At 33.5% G+C, this 23144-nt stretch overlaps 1 protein-coding gene and 1 long non-coding RNA gene across 6 annotated transcripts in view; one reads left to right on the forward strand and one right to left on the reverse strand.

Annotated features, from left to right (window-relative positions):
- The window catches only part of PTPRB (protein tyrosine phosphatase receptor type B), a 133897-nt gene extending 120261 nt beyond the window's left edge, over positions 1 to 13636 (forward strand). For all 5 annotated transcript variants that reach the window (XM_074270541.1, XM_074270542.1, XM_074270543.1 and 2 more), the window contains 6 exons: positions 458 to 592; positions 1885 to 2007; positions 2238 to 2401; positions 4930 to 5065; positions 10926 to 11046; positions 12410 to 13636. In XM_074270541.1, coding sequence (XP_074126642.1) covers positions 458 to 592; positions 1885 to 2007; positions 2238 to 2401; positions 4930 to 5065; positions 10926 to 11046; positions 12410 to 12432 — 702 coding nt within the window. In that variant the 3' untranslated portion in view covers positions 12433 to 13636. The remainder of the gene's footprint in view (positions 1 to 457; positions 593 to 1884; positions 2008 to 2237; positions 2402 to 4929; positions 5066 to 10925; positions 11047 to 12409) is intronic.
- The window catches only part of LOC141544424 (uncharacterized), an 80366-nt gene that overhangs the window by 47073 nt on the left and 10149 nt on the right, over positions 1 to 23144 (reverse strand). The gene's annotated exons all lie outside the window — the stretch shown is intronic.

A 23144-nucleotide genomic window follows, 5' to 3' on the forward strand; every position in this document is an offset into this window, starting at 1 on the left:
ACACAAGGCCTAGAGTTCATAGTGCTGTTTTTGAGCTATCTAGATACATGATCCTGAGCACATCAAAACCTCAGACTAGGTATCAATTTCCTCAAAAATAAAATTATAAAGTTGGATAAGATAAGTTCTGAGATCCCTGATTATGTTTTCTGGATGGTTGCCTCAATTTTCCACTTCCTTTTTTGTCCTAAACGTATCCTTGCTTCTTTGTAATCCTGGTGCCTACAAAATTTCATAAATGCTTATTGATTTGGGGGGAACTTGTCTTCCATCAATCCTTAAACGTTTTTGATCTGTTTCCTTCCTTTTACACATATTTATGGGACCTTGAGGAATTTTTTTAGTGCCTTCTTTTTCAGAGGATATAAACATATTATCCAATCTACATACAGTCTGGCTCTCTTTAATTCTTAGAAATCTATTGTTTCTGACCTCACAGGCTATAAATTCCTTGCAGGGCAACAACTTTAGAAGAGAATACATTGCTACTCAAGGGCCCCTTCCTGGCACCAAAGATGATTTTTGGAAAATGTCATGGGAACAAAATGTTCACAATATTGTAATGGTGACTCAGTGTGTTGAGAAGGGTCGGGTAAGTAAAGAAAAAAATCTCCTTGACTCGTCTTGGAAAAGGTTTGTTCTCTCATTTGCATAAAATTCAGCAATCATATTAATAAGTATTTATTAAACACCTAGTGCTGGGAATAAAAAGAAATGTTCCTGACCTCAAGGAACATTGTCAAAAGTTAGAGGGGGAAAGAAGTGTATAGAAATTGTTATGGGGTTTAATTTATTGGATTACCTGCCATCGAGGGGAGGGGTTGGGGGAGGAGGGGAAAATTTGGAACAAGAGGTTTTGTAAGGGTCAGTGTTGACAAATTACCCATGCATATGTTTTGTAAATAAAAAGTTTTAATAAAAAACTAAATTAATAAAAAGAAATTGTTATGGGGCATCCTTAAAGAATTTTTTAATGGAAAATCCCAATAGTATAGTTGAGTTAAGCCTTGAGAATACAAAGTAAAATAGAAATTCTCCCCTTCAGTTTATGGCAGATAGACTCAGCCATAGCCTCTGGGTCCATTGTTACAAAAGATAAAGGAAAGAAGGGTCCTTAATCTATTAGTACTTTCTCTCTTTTCATATATGTCCCCAGATATAAAGTGGAAAGTTGATGTTTTTAAATGAGCATACAACTTTTGGGTGAATCACTTATCTGCCTTTGTGGGGTCAGAAGAGGATTTTTTTGGTTGTTATTGTTTTTGTGTTGTTGTGGTGGCTGTTATTTTGATTTTCTCTTTTTAATTCAGATACCTCAAAATCTCTGCTTCTCTTTGTACATATAAATTGATTTGATTTACCAGTCTGATCAGAATTAGATTTTGATCTGTTAAAAGAAAAGTTATCAACCAAGGAGAGAGAAATAGAAAGTATTTAACAAAGCCAAAAAAAATTTGGTTTTCTTCTAACTCCATCTTTCAAACACAATTTCTAAAAGGCCAATCACTTCTAGGACTTCTAAGAATGAAATGAATTAAACAATAATCAGAAAGCCTTAGTCACATTACATTGCCCTCGAAATAGAAGATAACAGAAACAAAAGGATATCTGTGTTGTATGTATCTAGAGTGAGGAGAGGTCACTCCAGTCATTTCCAAGTCATCTGGAAATTCTGCTTATTTTCCCCCATTACTTCATCTGTATAGCTACAACTTGAGGGTTAGACATGAAAAGGTTTGTATTGAGGGATTAATCGAATAGCTAACAACTTGATTACTCTAGTAAATGGTACCAGAAACCTAACTCACTTTGAGAGTCCAAAGGGAAGATTCACCAGTGATGCTTATTCCAGTGCTTATTTTGCTCCTTTTTCATTTGTTTCAGGTAAAATGTGATCATTATTGGCCAGCAGATCAAGATTCTCTTTATTATGGAGATCTCATCGTGCAGATGCTATCAGAATCTGTGCTGTCAGAATGGACAATCAGAGAATTTAAAATATGCAGTGTATGTTGGTGGGCTTCCTAGATCTGACTTTTATTCATTTCTTTACTTTAAACAACTAAGCCTTTGAAAATGAATGGGGCTAGTTAATCTTGCTCCTTGCTGATTACTCTCCAATGAACACCTATAATTGCAATCCTGCTAATCACATGTACTGTTTCCTGCTTGAATGTGATTGTGATATTCTAATGTCTGCATTGGTTTATTCTTGTTCTTCTCTTTTCCTCTGACAGGAGGAACAGCTTGATTCAAATAGACTCATCCGTCACTTTCACTATACAGTCTGGCCAGATCATGGAGTTCCAGAGACCACTCAATCACTGATCCAATTTGTAAGGACAGTCAGGGATTATATTAACAGAACACCGGGGACGGGGCCCACCATTGTGCACTGCAGGTAGGCATAAACATTAAATTCTAAGCTAAGACAACCATTCTAGGGACATGTTCAGGAGCTCAAATCAAGACATAAACAAAGGGAAATCTAATAGATAGAAGCTCAACTGCCAGGCTAGGCAACTAAATTAGCATTTATTTAGAGAAGATTCTTGCTTAAGCTTTTAAGGGGAATTTTTAGTTTCTGTCTATCCTTCTCCCTCTCACCTATTATAAAGCATATTGCCCATTTTCTTACCCTTTTCACCACTAAACTGCTCCATATTAAAGGGCCCTTAGTGACATGTACCTATAATGGAACCATGTCTTAGAACAATGTCTCTTTAAGGCCCTTTTCATATAAAAGTAACTTAGTGATGAAAACGGCTGCAAAACAGTTCATGTACCTTACACTAACATAGTAATTCTAAATACTTTGCCTAGTTTTCCTAGTCCTCTATATAGAGACCCTAACGTTTAACTTTGTATTTCAAGTTTATTTCTAAATATTCCTCAACACATCATGTCAGGTTGGTCTCCTTATCATCCTATGAATGCATCATCTAATCTCCCTGCACTGTTGGTAATATCTCCTCTCTGCTTTAAGAATACAAATCCTACTGTTTTTTTTTTAAAACATGTAAAGTCTATATCATTTCATCCATGAGATTTTCCCTAACTTATCATAAGATCATAGCATTTAGACTTGTAAAGGACACTAGAAGCCATTTAGTTAAACTCCATAATTTTATAGATAAGAAAATTGAAGCAAAGAAAAGTTGATTACCCCAAATCACCCAGATAAAAGAGCTAAGTGTAGAACTCTCTGACTCCAAATAAATATGATGGTACACAGGCAAATTTTTGTGCACAGGTAAAAAATTTTCAGGCACGGTTTTATTTTTGACTTTTGTTTGTTTTTAGCCATAATGAGATGTATAGCCATTTTATCAGTTTTCTCTCAGAGCAAATTCCCAAATCTGAGAATAGTGCTTTTCTGTTTCTTTGCCTCAGATTGCTAGTTACCAAGATCAGAATAATACTTAAATAACACTCCTTTACATAATATCTCTTCTATATTCAGGCATGGTGCTAGGTTCTTGAGCATATAAGAATGGAAATATCCTTGCCCTCACAGAGCTGAGCCTTGAAAGAAGCCAAGGATTCTACAAAATGGTGGGGAAGAGAGAATGTACTCTAGGTATGGGAGATAGCCTATAGGCCTTTGTATACAAAGGCATGGCAAAGCCCAGGAAGTCTGGTATGGCTGGACCATAAAAGTGAAGGGAGAGGAATAATGCATAAAGAGGCTTAGAACAGTAGATGAAGATCAGGTTGTAAAGGATTTCAAATGCCAAAAAAAAAAGTTTTTTGTTGAGTTAGGGGATATTGTTTAAGGTAAACCTCTTGATGATAGAGAGACATTGCAGTTCATTCAGCAGTGTTATATCAGGGTCACATGTTTGTGTTGGGAAAATTATTTCAGTAATATAGTGTCACTGAAGTTTATTCAATAAGAATGATATAGTCAGGTTTGTATATGGGAAAAATCACTTTGATACCTCTTTGGAGAAGGGTTTGCAATAGAGATAAGGAGAAACCCCTAAGTCAATTCAGTCTATTTGAAGAACTAATTCTTCATTAATTAATTAGTTTGACTAATTAATGCTCTGGAGAACACTGGTATTTCTTGCTAAGAGTGATTAATGGAGGCACACACATTGTTATCTTCTAAAAACTTAAATATAAATGTTAAAGACGCTTAGATTTTTATCAAACAGACCAAAATCCCACCTTCTCTAGCACTTCTCTTTGATCTTAAGTGAGACACTTGATAACTCTGGGCCTCAGTTTCATTCAAAAAGTGAAATTTTTGATTTAGGTGGTCTTTGAACTCCTTTTCCAGCTATTTATCAGAAGACTTGGGCTCACATCCTCTCATTTTCATTTATTACTTGTATGACTTTGTCATACAAGCCACTTCATCTGTATGTTCCTGTTTCCTTATTTGTAAAATGAAACTTATTGGACTGGGTGACCTCAAAGGCCCTTTCCATCTCTAAATCTATGATCCTATGAGTTAGTAAAGAGCATTTCGACTTCTGAAGAATATGTTTGTTGTTGGATGATTATTGCTGGACTAAGCAACAAGTAGTGTCCCCTGGTAAACGTTCTTTACAATTCTATAAACAACTTACACAAGAAATACAAAACTTCTCTTTGAAATAGTAAGAAGGGCAAAAATACTACAACAAATGTCTATATGTTATCTATATGTGATGAAAGATAATACTTCCTAACAGATGAACTCAAGGTGCAAAATGAGACTTAGTTAATGTATTGTTTGTTTGGCTATGCTTATTTGTTAGTATAATTTTGTTCTTTTTTTTTTTTTCTTTTTTTTAAGTGGAGAGGGGAGAAGGTAGGCAGCTAGTCCAAAGAATAAATGCTTATTAACAAAAAAATAAAATAAAAATTACATTTAAAATAAAGGCAGAGATTTTTTAAATGTATATTTCATGGTCCATATTTATTCTCCATTTTTTCCAGTGCTGGTGTGGGGAGGACAGGAACCTTCATTGCCCTGGACCGCATCCTGCAACAGTTAGACTCCAAGGACTCTGTGGACATTTATGGATCAGTGCATGATCTCAGGCTTCATAGGGTTCACATGGTTCAGACAGAGGTAAAAGTTGGAGTCTAAACTGTACAGAAAGCTTGACTGTTTCAACAGATTAGGAAGAAAAAGTACCAATAAGAAAAAGAGCGAACTGCACTTAAATTGTTTGGGGGAATTGTTCTTTTTCAGGTTCAGTTCTGTTGGATTTTGTATAACTCTTGTCCTTCTAGCTGCCTGTGTATGTTATTTGATAGAAAGCAGGAAAATGGATTGTCCTTAATCCATGCTTTGTGCAGGAGAGATTGGAATGCATTATCCACCCATTTAATATGTATGAACACTGATAACTCTGCAGGGCCCAGGAAATAGAGCACTCCTTCTCAGTCCCTTCTTCACTAAAGGTTCTCTCTCTTTTGGACCCAGACATGGATCCCAGATGAGGTTCAGCTCTGGGGAACTTAAAGATTTTCTTATATTGGGTTCATGTCTTTTCTCCTCAAAAGGGTGGAAAGAGTAAAGCATATTACATTACATTGTAATATAAATCAAAGGTGAGGCAAATATTTATTTCCTGTGGAAAAACTAAACATAAGCATGTAAGCTAAACAAGAGACAGCACAAGCTACTGCCATAATCTTGCCAGGAAGAACAATGATAATAATAATAGCTAACATTTATATAATACCTACTATGTGTATATTTTAGAAATATTATCTCATTTTATCCTCATGACCCTGGGAGATAGGTGCTATTATTATCCCTATTTCACAAATAAGGAAACTAAGATAAATGGAGTTTAGGTCAAGTTACTTAAACTCTCATATCTAGTAAATACTGGAGACCAGATTTGATGGAAGATCTTAAATCTAGTCCAATACTCAGTCCCAGTCAAGGGCAAGTAGTTGTTCCCTCACCTTTTCTCTACTTATCTTGGTTTTCAACTCCCTATTAACCATTTTTGCTTTGTTTTTTTTTTTCCAGTTCAAAAATCATGTTTCTTGGTAGGAAAAAATAAATCACAGACACAAAATAAAAGTTGAATAGCTCTGACTTCAGATTTCTCTCTATCATCTGTCATTGTCTCAAAGAATGACCTAGTCCCTTTTTTGGTCCTGTTAACACAAGTAAAACTCTTTTTGCTATAGTTTAGTTTTATTCCTGTCTATCTTCAACTTATTTCAGGTTTTAGCATTCTCCATACTATTCTAATAATCTCATTTCATGCTTCTGAATTCACTTTCTGTTGCCTGCCCTTGTTTTTCTATCTTTGATCCATATCTTTTTTTTTTTTTTTAATACTAAGCTGTTTGATGAATTCCTTATCCAATCATAATCTCTTTAGAATCTCCTCCTCCTTTTTTCTCCTTACTGGAATTGTGTCCAGAGAATTTCATTCTTAAGAACTTTTTATCTCTGTTCTTGTCTATGTTGACTTCCCCTATATGATGTTGAAAAAAGAGGAACTTAATATGTTTTAATAACTTGTTAAAATAATTTTTATAACTTAATATTTTTTTAATATTTTAGTATTCAAGTCAAATATCTCTTTAGAAAAAGAAGAGAGATGGGGCAGCTGGTTGGTGTGGTGGATGGAGCACTGGGCCTAGAGTCAAAATGACCTGGGTCTCAGACACTTAACACTTGTTAGCTTGTGTGACCTTAGACAAGTCACTTAACATCATATGTTGAAAAAAGAGGAACTTAATATTTTTCATCTGTACTAGACACTATGCTAAGTGTTGTATAAATATTTTCTCACTGATAGAACATGTATGCTAATACATGCTAATATGATCCTCATTTTACAGTTAAAATCAAATAATTTGCCCAGAGTCACACAACTAGTAAGTATCTGAGGATGAATTTAAACCCATGTTCACCTGGTTCCAAGTCCAGTACAATATTCACTATATCATCTAATTGCCCCAGACACTAACACTCAGTGTTTGATGTTTTAGCTAACATCAAAAGCTTAATTAGACAGGGCAAGAAAGGCATTTCAATGAGATATATTTCAACTCTAGTTATTCAGGTTTTTTTCAATTAAGAATACATGAGAAAGAATATTTATCCTATAAAACATTTCAGTCAGTATCCTTTCCCAAAGTACATACTCAGGAGAAAAGAAGAGTTTGTATTTAATACAAAGCACCTTGTGTATATTTCTACTTGTAATTGTTTAGTCATTTTTTTTTCATACCTAACTTTTTGTGACCCCATTTGAAGTTTTCTTGGCAGAGATACTGGAGTAGTTTGCCATTTTCTTTTCTCTCTCTCATTTTATTGATAAGGAAACTGAGGTAAACAGGATTAAGTGATTTGTCCAAGAAAACATAGCTAATAAGTGTCTGAAGCCAGATTTGAATTCAAGAAGATGAGTCTTCTTGACTCTGGATCTGGAACTCTTTTCACTATGTTACTTAGTTTCCCATATTCCTATTGATTCCTCCTTTATGAAAGATATATATTGATGGGCTACAGAGTCACTAGCCTCATTTACAGGTGACTTTGGTAGTTCCAGAGTAACTCAATTTCCTATGCAGAATTTAAAATTCTGCTTTAATAATAATAATAAAAAAGTCATTTTGTAGCTTCAGGGTTGGGGGTAGGGGGAATTGGGTGGGGAAGTGTTTCTCAGATTAGCAACAGGAGACTGTCATATGCTAGAAATTGTTCTCTGTGAAATTCCCTTTAATTTCTAGGCAGAGTGGAAAGTGAAGCACGAATCACAGGAGAAAAGTGATTTGGAAGAGGAAGTGTTATAATTAAAATTAATAACTATGACTTTGAGAATGATTTGTTAAAAAAAACATCCTGAGGTCTGATCTATAAAAGGACTAAGAAAACTAACTTCCAGGCAGGAACCAGGTCTAAAACTATCCCATAGAACCGAGTGTATCCTGGAAGGATATTTCACAGCTTCTCATAATTCCAGTGGGTTTTCCATACTATATGAGTCAAAAACAATTTTTCAACACCCATCAACATTATAGTACCAGAAATACTTTAAAGTTGAGAATAGTGCTACACTTGGAATCAAAGGACTTAATTTTCTCATTAAAAAAAAATTATAATCTTGGTGGTCCTTTCCAGTTCTAAATCTATAACTCTATGAATGCATTTCATGCATACTTTTCTCTATATATCAATGATTAGAGAACTGGCAGCACTTCTGAGATTATCTAGGCTAGTCTCCTGATTTTGTAGATAAAACAGATAGGTAGTGAACTAGTACTTGACTTAGGCTTTTCCTTCCACTAAGATGTACTGCCTTTTCCCTGCATTCTAGTTTCTAAAACCATAGTAATTAACAATAATAGCAATAACAGTTATTAAGCCCTTCTCTGTGCCAGGAACTATGCTAACTAAGTGTTAAGGCTAGAAGTAGGAAAAAAAGTTTAGTTTCTCTCTTCAAAGAGCTCACATAATAATGAAGACAACAACATAAATACAGTGATGAGAATAGTGCTATACTTTCAAAAACCTCAGTTTTCTCATTAAAAAAAATATATATATATATGTATATATATACATATATATATATCTTTATATATATATATATATATATATATATAATCTCAGAGGTCCTTTCCAGTTCTAAATCTATAAAGCTCATAATGGGAGATGATCCAATAGAGAAGGTTGTAGTTATTGGGGAGAGTGAAAGAGATCTCTTGTAGGAGATAGAATATAGGGTAAGTCTGGCATGAAACCAAGGAAGGCAAGTGATGGAAATGGAAGTGAGTAGTGAAAGCATTCTGGATATAGGAGACAGCTAATGAAAAGGTGCAGAGTTGGGAGATATAGGAGGCCAGTGTTGCTTAATCATATAGAGTATGTGGAGGCCAGTGAAGTATAAGATTAGCAAGATAGGAAATAGCTGGGTATAAAGAGCTTTAAAAACCAAACAGAGGATTTCATATTTATCCTGGAAGTAATAAGAAGGCACTGGAGTTTACTGAAATGGTCAGATCTATATCGTAAGAAGATTAATTTGATAGTTGAGAGGAAAAAGAGGGGGTAGGGAAGGGAGTTGGGAAGGGCCTGAGTCAGGGATACCAAACCAGCAGGCTAGAAAAAATGGTCCAGGAGTGGGGTGGCAGTGGAGGCTTGAATTAAACTGCTGTCAATTTTAGAAAAGAGAAGAGTGTGTACAAGAGAGATAGATAAAGGCAGAATCAATAAGATTTGGCAACACATTGGATATGAGGTATGAGAAATAATGAATTGAAGATGACACCAAAGTATCAAACCTAATTATCTAGATAGTGGCTTTCTTAATAAGAGAAAGAAAATTTAGAAGAGAATAGGGTTTGAGTTCTGTTTTGAACATGGTGAGTTTGAAACATCTGCAGGGCATCCATTTTCAAGATACGTAAGCAGTATCTCAAGACTACAACTCAGGAAAGAGAATAGGGCTAGATAGATAAATCTGAGAATAATTTGCATAGGGAAGTTTATTAAACTGAGGAGAGGTGACATGATCATTTAGGGAGGTAATATAGAAAAAAGATGATAAGGTACTAAGGTAGACAAGGTATTTCTATTGCCAATAGTTCCATTTACAAAAAGCTACATCAAAGGGAGTTCCACTCTTATATGTTTCAACCCTTAGACAATCAGATATTGTTTAGGTTCGCCTAGAGAAGAGATGTCAAATGCAGCCCACAACAACTCTGATTATTGTTCAGTCCTATCCAACTCTTTGTGACCCCAGTTAGGATTTTCTTGGTAAAGTATAAAGTGCTTTGCCATTTCTTTTTCTTTCTCCACCTCATTTTGCAGGTGCCCAGGTTACCTTTTTTTTTTTTTTTTTTTTTTTTTTTTTTTTTTTTTTTTTACTGGGTTTGCTCAACTAATAAGCTATCAGAGGCCAGAATTGAACTCAGAAAAATGAGTCTTCCTATCCACTGTGCCACCTAGCTGTTCTACAAAAACTCCTACAGCCCAAATCAGATTCAAGTATAATTAGGAAATGTTTAACAAAATAGATAAAAATACAATATGTCATAGGTAATGATAATTTGTAGTTTTCTAAGTTTATTGACCTAAGTCACTTATAGTCTGTTGTCTTAAAGTAACAAGTATCTATTGTCTGTGAAAATCGTTGGAGTGTTGAAATGACAACCCTCCTCTCAATCTGATTCTTATGCTTAGATTTCATTTCTTTTTTTTTCTTTCTCTCATTTCCAATTTACTTTTGAGCAGTCATATCTTTTAATCCTTTAATCGAGCTTTTCAAGACATAGAGACAGTTCAATCCTCCCTAAGGAAAGGGGAACTCTGTAGAGACAAAATGTTCTGGAATGGTAATCACTCATGAGAACCCAAGAAGTAGGACTGGAATTCTGTGCTTTACATTCCACTTTGATGATGGTGATAGTAGAAGCAGGTAAAGGGCAAGTAGGTGGTATAATGACTATCAAGACAGGAAAATTTGAGTTCAAATCCATCTTTAGACACTTACTAGCTATATGATCCTAAACAAGTGACAACCACAATTGCCTCCAAAATAATAATAATAGTAGCCTTTATATACCACTTTAAGGCTTTAAAAAAAAACCAAAACTTACCATTACTTTATTAACACTACTTTACATATGAGGCAGATGTTAAAGTGACTTACCTAGATATGTCATACACCTAGTGAAGTATTTGAAGTCTGATTTGAACTCAGATCTTCCTAACTGCAGACTTAGCTCTTTATTCCTTTTGCCATTACCTTGAGGTGAAACCTAACTGAAATTCTAAATGAAAGTTGCTTATTTCAAAATCAATGGTATCAAGAACCACAGGGATTTTGGACAAATTAATGATCTGATGTGCCAATCACAAAAAAAAGTCTGTCAGTGTTTTCTGAGAATTTTATCTGTTTCTCCAAGTTTGGCCTCCTTTTTGACATGTTTCCTTGTTTTTTCTTTTACAGTGCCAATATGTATATCTACATCAGTGTGTAAGAGACGTCTTGAGAGCCAGGAAACTTCGTAGTGAACAAGAAAACCCTTTATTTCCAATCTATGAAAATGTGAATCCAGAGTATCATAGAGGTGGAGTCTTAATTTCAAGGATTTTTCATAGCTTCCATTTCAAGGAGTCTTATCCTAGTGTCTATCTCATGATCTATGGATTCTATACCACATTGATCTCACCCATCTCATTCATTAATCTCATCCATAAACTCCACTAGTCAGAATTTAATCTCATATTTTCATCCCCTGTAATTTTTGTATAAGTTCTTCTCTTCCTAGGTCAGTGAATCTTTAACCTTTTTTTGTGACATGTATCCCCTTCTAACCTGGCGAAGTCCATATATTCTTCTTAGAATTACATTTTAAATGATTAAAGGAAATGTTACATTTCAGTAAGAGATTAGTGAAAGTATCAATGTATTTTTTTTTCTTATTCAAGTTTATGGACCCTGGAAAATCTATCCATGGATACCAAGTTAAGTCTGATCTAGGTCTTTTAAACTGTTGTGGGTTGCAAAAAGATTCCCATCTGATATCCTTCATTCTTTCTAAATGAGTAATATATCTCTTTTTCCAACTATGCATTTCCATGATGTTATCTTTGTGCACTTAGTAGAAATTGGGATGGAAATAAGGAGTAGGCTTGTGATTTAATTGATACAGGAAATACTCAGGTGAGGAAATTCACTCTACCAATACAGATTGGTATTTTCTCTGTGGTTTATAATTTTAGAAGATTGTCCAGCATTGAAAAGTTAACATAATAACATAAGATACAGGAAAACAGGGACAACAACAAAATTATGCAATGATCAATTCTGATGGACGTGGCTCTTTTCAACAATGAGGTGATTCAGGCCAATTTCAATAGACTTATGATGAAAGAGTACTGTGGGGACTGAATGTGGATCACAACATAGTATTTTCACCTTTTATTGTTTTTTGCTTGCTTTTTCTTATTTTTGCTTCTATGATCTGATTTTTCTTGTGCAGCATGATAATTGTGGAAATATGTATAAATGAATTGTACATGTTTAACATATATTGGATTACTTGCTGAATAGGAGAGGTGGTTGGGGGAAGGGAGGGAGAAAAATTTAGAACACAAAGTTTTATAAAGTTTTATGTTGAAAACTATGCATATATTTTGAAAACAAAAAGCTAAATAATTACAAAAAATAAGATTTTTTAAAAATAGATGAAGCTCAGAAGTGAATCTGTGTTTATATGGCAAGTGTCAGAAGTAGAATTCAAACCATATCTTTTTTTCTCTGTCGTCATCACACTGCTATTCCAAAAGCTACGCTATAGTGGGAAATGTACCCATCTGCCAAGCAGTTCTATTCATCTTTCTTCTTAAATAGTTTTTGGTTTTCATGGGGGGTAAATAACAAAACTACCTACTACTTGCTCAAATAACAATTTGTCATCTTCTTTTCAGATGCTGTCTATTCAAGGCATTAAGAATGTAGCAGAGATCTCTTTGGAATAACCCCATTCACTGTGTGTTTTGTTTTTGTTGTTAAACTCCATATCCTAGAGAAGTGACAGATATTTCTGTTTATATTGTATATATTTTATTAGTCAAGTAAATTTTAAAAGATATGTAATTTAAATGTTATAGTTATTATTGTACATAATTTGTATTTTGTTATTCTTCTGTAAATATTTTTCATGATGTTTTGATATTAATCTTCAGATAATATTCTTTTTCCATCCTAAAGTTTTTATAAACTGTTCCACATAAATGGTTTTAACCTATATGTCAGGAACATTTGTGAAATGTCTGTACTGGCTTTTTCATTGTTTCTTAATGTCCAGGGACAATCTTTAGTGGGAGGTGAAGGATGTTTGACATTCAAAGAAGTAGAAAAATCTCAAGAGTGAATAGCAACCTAAAAGAAAAACTATACACAATATAAATCCAAGTCTGTGCAATGAGAATTGCCAAATGAGAAGATTAATCAAGCTGATGCATTCTAATCATCTTAATTACCAAATAGGAAGCATTAACAGAGCTCTTCCATCAATGTGCTATGCCTCCCCTAACCCTCACCAATAATTCTCTAATGGCTACCCCAGTGTCTGTGTAATGATAAATATTCATTTACAGAGAGAGTCCTAAACCAAAATATTGAAGACTTTTAATGGTTTTTGCTCTGAACAAAAGCCAAATTCCACAATAAAGAAAAATACCCATAATAACAAATCTCCTGACAACCTGGTGACCACAGTAGCATGAAAGAGCAGTTTACACACTACTGCTAGTAGCTACTTCATCTCAAGTTTAAGGATATCATTATGTGTCTATATAAAAAGTGTGTATATAAGGGGGTGACTATTGACAGGCAATCTCTTTTATCTATTATGTTCATGTTTGAATGTTTATGTGTACAGCAGGTAGTCCTCTAATTTACAAATGTTATATTTCTATAAAAGGTGCTTTAAATCATAATGATGTCAATTTGAGCTTATTTTCTCCAAGTCAACATTATGAGAAAAAAGGTTACATTAGAGACCTAAGAACTGTTACCAACTTTTCTTAGAAATGACTACAAGTATTATGTTCAATTTATAATTTCAATTGATACTTGTATGCCAAATGATGTGTACCTTATGTACTGTCCAATACAAATAAAGCAGGGTATATAATGATAAATGACTTAAATGTATATTTTATAGAGTGAATTTATCTCTACATAATACACAAAGTCATTATCTTACTTTTTCATAATGACTTTTTACTTTTTTTTTACTATAACAAATCCCCCCCAAGTGAAAAAACATCTCACAGATTCTCTTTCTCTCTCAGATTCTTCCTCTCTGCCTCTCTCTGTCTCTCCCTTTCCATCCCTCCTTTCCTCTCTTTTCATTATGTATATGTCTCTGTTTCTTTTTTAAAGAGAGTTGGAGGACTTCCTGCCATATTCACATAAACATTTTATGCCTCCTATCCTCTAGTTTACCAATATCACTATGTATAAAATTGCCAAAGTACTTCAAGGGGTGAGAAAGCTCTATTTATATAAATGGACACATGGCTAGGAAAAGTCTTCCAGAGTAATTTGTAGTTCATATTAGGGAACAAGTTAGTCACAGTAGAAAGAATAATCAGATAAAAACCAGAATTAATTTAAGGATTAAGAGCCTTATTAATATAAGGTTCTGGAAATTTCACAATTTTTAATTGGCCTGTATCCAATTATTATGACACTGTGTCAAGACAATGGGAAATAAAGAAGAAAAAAAATATGAGTATGTGAGAGTAGGTGAAAAAAGACAGAGGAACAGGAAACAAGAGTGTTCAGACTTTCATAAAGAAAATGGTCTTAAGCCACTGTTTGTTGTCATTGTTAAGTCATTTCAGTTATGCAACTCTTCATGACCTCAGTTGGCATATTCTTGACAGATACTGGAGTAACTTGCCATTCCCTTTTCCAGCTCATTTTTCAGATGAGGCAAATGGGGTTAAGTAACTTACTCAGAGTCACACAATTATGGTGCCTCTAATTTAATACTGCCTTTACATTAATTTATGGAAAGACATTGAATTTTTTTCTATAAACTGAATGTTCCAATTAACATTAAGAATCCATCATATTTAAAATAATGTTTTTCAATTAAGTTTGAGAGAGTAAAACAGCATATTAGTTATATAAATGATCCAGTCTGATAATAGTTATATCCTCATAAAGTCCCAAACCCTAAAAAGCCTATTAATTGTTTAATACTAAGTCATCTGAGCCTGGGGAAGAAATATAAATATAGAATTAAAGTCAAATAGCTCTCCATCCCTAGTCTATGGTGTGAATAAAGCTTAGATGTTGAATGAGATCTGAGAAGTAGAAAAAAAAGGTTGTGACAAAGACAAAACAAATGAGTTCTTTTAGTCTGGTCCATAAAAAATGAAATCTATTCCTTTCTAATTTTAAATTTCCCTAGCAACAAATACTTCACTACTACCCTGAAGATACTAAATATATCCTCTAGCTGATCTGTTTTATTTTTTAAAAAATTTCCTTGATAGTCAAATTTTATGTATTTTCATTAAGGCTCATTTTGTAAATAATCCATTACTTCTATTGGTATGCACTCACCTGCCTATTTATTCATTGCTTGTAATCACTGTATCCTGGTGCTTCCCAGCTATCAAATGTTAGGGGACTATCACACAGCATCTTAGCAATCATTATCCAAACTATAATTAGTGCCTTCAACTTCTCATTCAATCAAAACTCTTATTTCTTACTTCTCCGGATGGTGGCCAATTTTCAGTGTTATATAACTAGGGGTTCTTAACTCTTTTCTGGCAATCTGGAGAAGCCTTGGGATTGCTTCTCAGAATAATGTTTATAAATATGTAAAACAGAATGCATAGGATTACAAAGAAAACTAATTCTATTATACTATAGTTCTTAAAATATTTTTAAAAACAAATTCATGGACCCCCTGAAATCTACCAAAGGATACCCTGGGAGAAGCTTTGTGGACTCAAGTTATGAATCTCTCATAGAGACCTTCAAATACTCCTAGAAACACAGCTAAAATGATTTGTAATAAATGCCACATGATTCCTTTTAGAGATCTTAAATACATATTCTAATTGCTCTATAAGTGTGTCAGGGGCAAAATTTGAAACTGGATTCTTTGATTCCAGAACAAGACATTAAAATTAAGGATACAGATTTGGGGATTCTTCATCAATGTGTCATCAATATTCATACCTAAGCTTCCACAATGGAGGGACCTGATCTAATGAGAAAGACTTAATCAGTTAAGAAAGAACTGCATCAATCAACTCCTTTGGTTGAACAGAGAAGGGATCCTTTTCCAAATAAGACTTTGTTGCACAAAACAACTGTGCCTTCTTAAAGAGCATACTTCTTTCATAAATGAAAGGCCCAGATTTCTGGCATGATGTATGTTCTTGAGAAGTCACAAGAGATAATGTTCTGGTTCCATACCAAAAATACTTTCTGGTGCATCTATTAAAAAGTGGTGAAGATCCTACTATATGTTGTTTACAGGAAACACACCTGAAACAGGATGAGACATTCAAACTAAAAGTAAAAGGGTGGAGCAGAATCTATTATGCTTCAGGCAAAACCAAAAAAGCAGGAGTAGCCATCCTCATCTCAGATCAAGCAAAAACAAAAATTGATCTAATTAAAAGAGATAAGGAAGGGCATTATATCCTGCTAAAGGGAAGCATCAATAGTGAAGCAGTATCAATATTAAACATGTATGCACCAAGTGGTGCAGCATCTAAATTCTTAAAAGAGAAATTAAGAGAGCTGCAAGAGGAAATAGATAGCAAAACTATAATAGCGGGAGATCTCAACCTTGCACTCTCAGAATTAGATAAATCAAACCACAAAATAAATAAGAAAGAAGTCAAAGAGGTAAATAGAATACTAGAAAAGTTTGATATGATAGATCTTTGGCGAAAGCTAAATGGAGACAGAAAGGAATATACTTTCTTCTCAGCAGTTCATGGAACCTATACAAAAATTGATCATATACTAGGACATAAAAACCTCAAAATCAAATGCAGTAAGGCAGAAATAGTAAATGCATCCTTTTCAGACCATAATGCAATCAAAATAACATTTAATAAAAAGCCAGGGGAAAATAGACCAAAAAATAATTGGAAACTAAATAATTTTATACTAAAGAATGATTGGGTAAAACAGCAAATCATAGACATAATTAATAACTTCACCCAAGAAAATGACAATAATGAGACATCATACCAAAATGTGTGGGATACAGCCAAGGCAGTAATTAGGGGAAGTTTTATATCTCTACAGGCCTACCTGCATAAAATAGAGAAAGAGAGGGCCAACGAATTGGGTTTACAACTAAAATTGCTAGAAAAGGAACAAATTAAAAACCCCCAGACAAACACAAAACTTGAAATTCAAAAAATAAAAGGTGAGATTCATAAAATTGAAAGTAAAAAAACTATTGAATTAATTAATAAAACTAAGAGTTGGTTTTATGAAAAAACCAACAAAATAGACAAACCCTTAGTAAACCTGATTAAAAAAAGGAAAGAGAAAAAGCAAATTGATAGTCTTGAAAATGAAAAGGGTGAACTCACCACTAATGAAGAGGAAATTAGAACAATAGTTAGGAGCTACTTTGCTCAACTTTATGCCGATAAATTCGATAACTTAAATGAAATGGAAGAATACCTTCAAAAATATAGCTTGCCCAGATTAACAGAGGAAGAAGTAAGTAGTTTAAATAGTCCCATCTCAGAAAAAGAAATAGACCAAGCTATTAACCAACTTCCTAAGAAAAAGTCCCCAGGACCAGATGGATTTACAGGTGAATTCTACCAAACATTTAAAGAACAACTAACTCCAATGCTATGTAAACTATTTGAAAAAATAGGGATTGAAGGAGTCCTACCAAATTCCTTCTATGACACAGACATGGTACTGATACCTAAACCAGGTAGATCGAAAACTGAGAAAGAAAACTATAGACCAATTTCCTTAATGAATATTGATGCTAAAATCTTAAATAAGATATTAGCAAATAGACTTCAGAAAATCATCCCCAGGATAATACACTATGACCAAGTGGGATTTATACCAGGAATGCAGGGATGGTTTAATATTAGGAAAACTATTAGTATAATTGACCATATTAATAATCAAATTAATAAAAACCATATGATCATCTCAATAGATGCAGAAAAGGCATTTGATAAAATCCAACATCCATTCCTACTAAAAACGCTTGAGAGTATAGGAATAAATGGACTATTCCTTAAAATAATAAGGAGCATATATTTAAAACCATCAGTAAACATCATATGTAATGGTGATAAACTAGAACCTTTCCCTGTAAGATCAGGAGTGAAACAAGGTTGCCCACTATCACCATTACTATTCAATATAGTACTAGAAACTCTAGCCTTGGCAATAAGAGCCGAGAAAGAGATCCAAGGAATTAGAGTAGGAAATGAAGAAATCAAATTGTCACTTTTCGCAGATGACATGATGGTATACTTAGAGAACCCCAAAGACTCTGCTAAAAAGCTATTAGAAATAATTCAGAATTTTAGCAAAGTCGCAGGATACAAAATAAATCCACATAAATCCTCAGGATTTTTATACATTACCAACACAATCCAACAGCAAGAGATACAAAGAGAAATTCCATTCAAAATAACAGTCGATAGTATCAAATATTTGGGAATATATCTACCAAAGGAGAGTCAGGAATTATATGAGCAAAATTACAAAACACTTGCCACAAAAATAAAGTCAGATTTAAATAATTGGAAAGACATTCAATGTTCTTGGATAGGCCGAGCGAATATAATAAAGATGACAATACTCCCCAAACTAATCTATTTATTTAGTGCTATACCAATCAGACTCCCAAGAAACTATTTTAATGACCTAGAAAAAATAACAACAAAATTCATATGGAAGAATAAAAGGTCGAGAATTGCAAGGGAACTAATGAAAAAAAAGTCAGAGGAAGGTGGTCTAAGTGTACCTGATTTAAAGCTATATTATAAAGCAACAGTCACCAAAACCATTTGGTATTGGCTAAGAAATAGACTAGTTGATCAGTGGCATAGGTTAGGTTCACAGGACAAGATAGTGAATAAAAATAGCAATCTAATCTTTGACAAACCCAAAGATCCCCAATTTTGGGATAAGAATTCATTATTTGACAAAAACTGCTGGGAAAACTGGAAATTAGTATGGCAGAAACTAGGCATGGACCCACATTTAACACCACATACTAAGATTAGATCAAAATGGGTCCAAGATTTAGGCATAAAGAACGAAATCATAAATAAATTGGAGGAACATGGGATGGTTTACCTCTCAGACTTGTGGAGGAGGAAGGAGTTTGTGTCCAAGGGAGAACTAGAGACCATTATTGATCACAAAATAGAACATTTTGATTACACCAAATTAAAAAGTTTCTGCACAAACAAAACTAATGCAAACAAGATTAGAAGGGAAGTAACAAATTGGGAAAAAATTTTTACAGTTAAAGGTTCTGATAAAGGCCTCATCTCCAAAATATACAGAGAATTGACTTTAATTTATAAGAAATCAAGCCATTCTCCAATTGATAAATGGTCAAAGGATATGAACAGACAATTTTCAGATGATGAAATTAAAACTATTTCCACTCATATGAAAGAGTGTTCCAAATCACTATTGATCAGAGAAATGCAAATTAAGACAACTCTGAGGTATCATTACACACCTGTCAGATTGGCTAAAATGACAGGAACAAATAACGATGAATGTTGGAGGGGCTGTGGGAAAACTGGGACACTGATGCATTGTTGGTGGAGTTGTGAAAGAATCCAACCATTCTGGAGAGCAATCTGGAATTATGCCCAAAAAGTTATCAAAATGTGCATACCCTTTGACCCAGCCATACTACTACTGGGCTTATACCCCAAGGAACTACTAGAGAAGGGAAAGGGTCCTGTATGTGCCAAAATGTTTGTGGCAGCCCTTTTCATAGTGGCTAGAAGCTGGAAGATGAATGGATGTCCATCAATTGGAGAATGGTTGGGTAAACTATGGTATATGAATGTTATGGAATATTACTGTTCTATAAGAAATGACCAACAAGAGAAATACAGAGAGGCTTGGAGAGACTTACATCAACTGATGCTGAGTGAAACGAGCAGAACCAGAAGATCATTATACACTTCAACAATGATACTGTACGAGGATGTATGCTGATGGAAGTGGATTTCTTCAACATAGAGAAGAGCTAATCCAATTCCAATTGATTAATGATGGACAGAACCAGCTACATCCAGAAAAGGACTGGGAAATGAATGTAAACTGTTATTTTTACCTTCTGAATCCAATTCTTCCTGTGCAACAAAAAATTCGGTTCTACACACATATATTGTATCTAAATTATACTGTAATATATTTAACATATATAAGACTGCTTGCCATCAGGGGGAGGGGGTTGGGGGAGGAAGGGAAAAAATCTGAATAGAAGTAAGTGCAAGGGATAATGTTGTAAAAAATTACCCATGCATATGTACTGTCAAAAAATGTTATAATTATAAAATAAAATAAAAAATTAAAAAAAAAAAAAAAAAAAAAAAAAAGTGGTGAAGACTTTGAAAATCACTATCATAACTAGCTAGAGTATGTAAGCAGAGAAAACAGTATTCCTTTTATTATTCAAGATGTTCTTCAAAAACATTTTCATCTATTTTAACTAAAAGATACACCTTCTTCTCTTACTATTATGGATACTTCTGTGATTTCATTAATATAGGGAATTCCCAGGGGAGAAAACTACCTCTACCAAAGCAGTTTGGCACCTTTGCTCACTTAAACCTATACAAGGTTATAATTTTTAATTGAATATTAGATTGTGCACTTCTGGAATAGGGACCTTATGTCATTTATCTTTGCATCTTTCACAGGGTATTCTGTGTCATCAGTATTTAATAACGTTGTTGAATGGATGGATGGATAGATAGATGAATGAAATAGTTTAGTCAGTCAACAAATGAACTTGATCAAAAAATTGATTTGACTGATTATTTTTTTCTATTACAATGACCACTATTCAACTTAATTGGCCTTTTGGTTTACCATGCAAAGTAGTCTTCAAAACTATGTGGCCATTTTCATAACTTTGTAATATAATTTTTCATATAGCCATGATTGTAAAAATCGGTTTGGCTCTAAAAATGCTTCTAGTCTAGTCAATAGAAATATTTTATTCTAAGACAACCACAGTTGACTTATAAGGAAATTCCAAAAGGAAAATAAATATTTTCAACATTTTTTGTTAAGATGATTTTATTTAGTGTGTATATTAGGTGTATGTCTGCAAACATATTTGTGTAGTTACTCCCATTAAGTTAGGATAATTTACTTAATGTTCTTATACACAGCAATTCATGCAATAGAAATAAAAGGTCCATTGCCAGTTTTGCTGAATCTTTTTTTTATAACCCATATGCCAATGCTTTAGAAAGTCTTACTATCACATGTAATACTAACATAAATTATGCAAAACAAAACAAGTCATACTGTGAATGTCAGACAAATGCAAATTTTGCTGCTGTGATTATTTATGTAGCTTAAACATGATGGTGATTGCAACAAGAGGAATTTTTGATCCCCAATTCATGTCTTTAAATAACACCTCTTAGGAATTATCATTCTTTCAATATAGGAATTATCATTTTTTCAATATAAACAAAACTTTCTTTTATATTCTCATTATATCTTGATAATGATGGTGATGGGTGTTCAAGAATATCTTGCTGTGAAAAGCGTTGAGACTTAAGAGTTTTCATATCAAATTGCCCATATTCATCCATTGCATAAACTATTTTAAGAAAACTTTCAAACAGACTTTGAACTAAAGAAGCACAGATCAGTTTGCAAATTCCTCTTTGGCACAAAAAGATACCAGTTGCCTTTAAGAGGGGACAGATTAGCAAAGTATAATAGTTATAAACATACCTAAGAATTATGTTAGTGAATTAGTAAGGCTGAATTAAAAAAAAAAAGTTTGGCCAAAACCATTCCCTGAGATATGTAGATTGTAAACACGATGAAGGAAAAAGAGTATGTATTCACTTTTTTTCCTTTTTATTTCCCCATAATAGTATCCAGTCTAATGTAGTAGATACTAAATGTATGCTTGTTAAATGAAAATATCCATAGGACATAGCTTTAGAATTCAGTATCCATTAACATTAAATCTCATGGATATTTCTCAGACTTTTCCTTGGTTTATTTGAAATGAAAAGATGCCCCAAAAAACATTAGGTGCCTATACTTAAATGTTCTATAATAGAACATTTACTTTTTATAGCTTTTGAAATACTGTTCATCCTTATTCCTATAAACTGGGTAATTAAGAGTGGCCATAGACCTACTATTTCCCTCATGCTATATTGTGTATTCTCAATGATGATCTTAACAATCTCTGTTTGAGCACAGAGATCTATTGTGCTGTTTATTTAAGTTATATATTGGTTAAATATGTATTTTATATTTGGTCATTGCAGTCAACAAAAGAATATATTTCATGCATTTTCTCAATATATCAGGAATAAATCCATAATTCATTAAAGAAAGTAGTCCTGTCTTCCATTTCCTTTTCCACCTTTCTTCATTATGGATTTGAACAACCCTGTGGCTCAGGTGAAATGTCAGAGGAAACTATTGTCTTAATCTGTAAACCTATATGTAATTGAAAGCCTTGAGTAATACATATATGATAAAATTAGTCATGGATTCTGTGCACATAGATTTCTTGCTTTTTTGCTATTTAGTAGCCAAAATGTCAGTAGTATTCTCAGGGCTTTTTCAACTTCAGTGTCTTATAATTCCCTGAGTGTCTTTCTGAACTGGACCTCTCTGTGTCCCCCCAAAATACTTACAGGTCACTAGTACAACTGGTGACATATGGCAAAAACCATTTGTTCTTACGTCCTGAATGATAATTTTGCCCTTTGTCTGTCTGTATTTCAGATTAAAGATTGTTGTTATTCTTCACAATGATCACATTTCTCCATAATTTACTCAGGGGAGTCTCAACATTTGAAAAAAAATGATGCTGAGTCTACACATCCAAATTTACTTAAAAATATTAAATTGAAGTCATCTTTTAAATTTTTTAAAGGCTAATTCGAGAAAATAGATAGTTATTCACATGTAAAATGTATGGGATTACTTGCCATCGGGGGGAGGGAGTGGAGGGAGGGAGGGGATAATTTGGAAAAATGAATAAAAATAAATAAAAATTTAAAAAAATAGATAGTTATTGATTGATGCATTGAATAGAGTGATTTCTGGAGTTATGAAAACACGTCTTCTTGAGTTCAAATATAGCCTCTGACACTCACTAGCTATGTGACTCTATTTGTCTCAATATCCTCATCTGTAAAGTGAGCTAGAGAAGGAAATGGCAATCACCGGTATTTTTGCCAAGAACATCCCAAATTGTGTTACAAAGAATTGAAATGACTGAAGATGAGCCAACAACTATAAATATAATTAGTTTGGGAAGCAGAGACAGAAAGAAGGTGTTTGTTTTCAAAATAACTGGTCAAAGAAAGAAAAAAGCTACATGTTATATTTATTTAATATAGATAAGGAAAAACAAGCTAAAATGAGTTTAACAGTTTTATG

Source organism: Sminthopsis crassicaudata, chromosome 5 (genome assembly GCF_048593235.1).
Source record: "Sminthopsis crassicaudata isolate SCR6 chromosome 5, ASM4859323v1, whole genome shotgun sequence".
Classification (NCBI taxonomy): domain Eukaryota; kingdom Metazoa; phylum Chordata; class Mammalia; order Dasyuromorphia; family Dasyuridae; genus Sminthopsis; species Sminthopsis crassicaudata.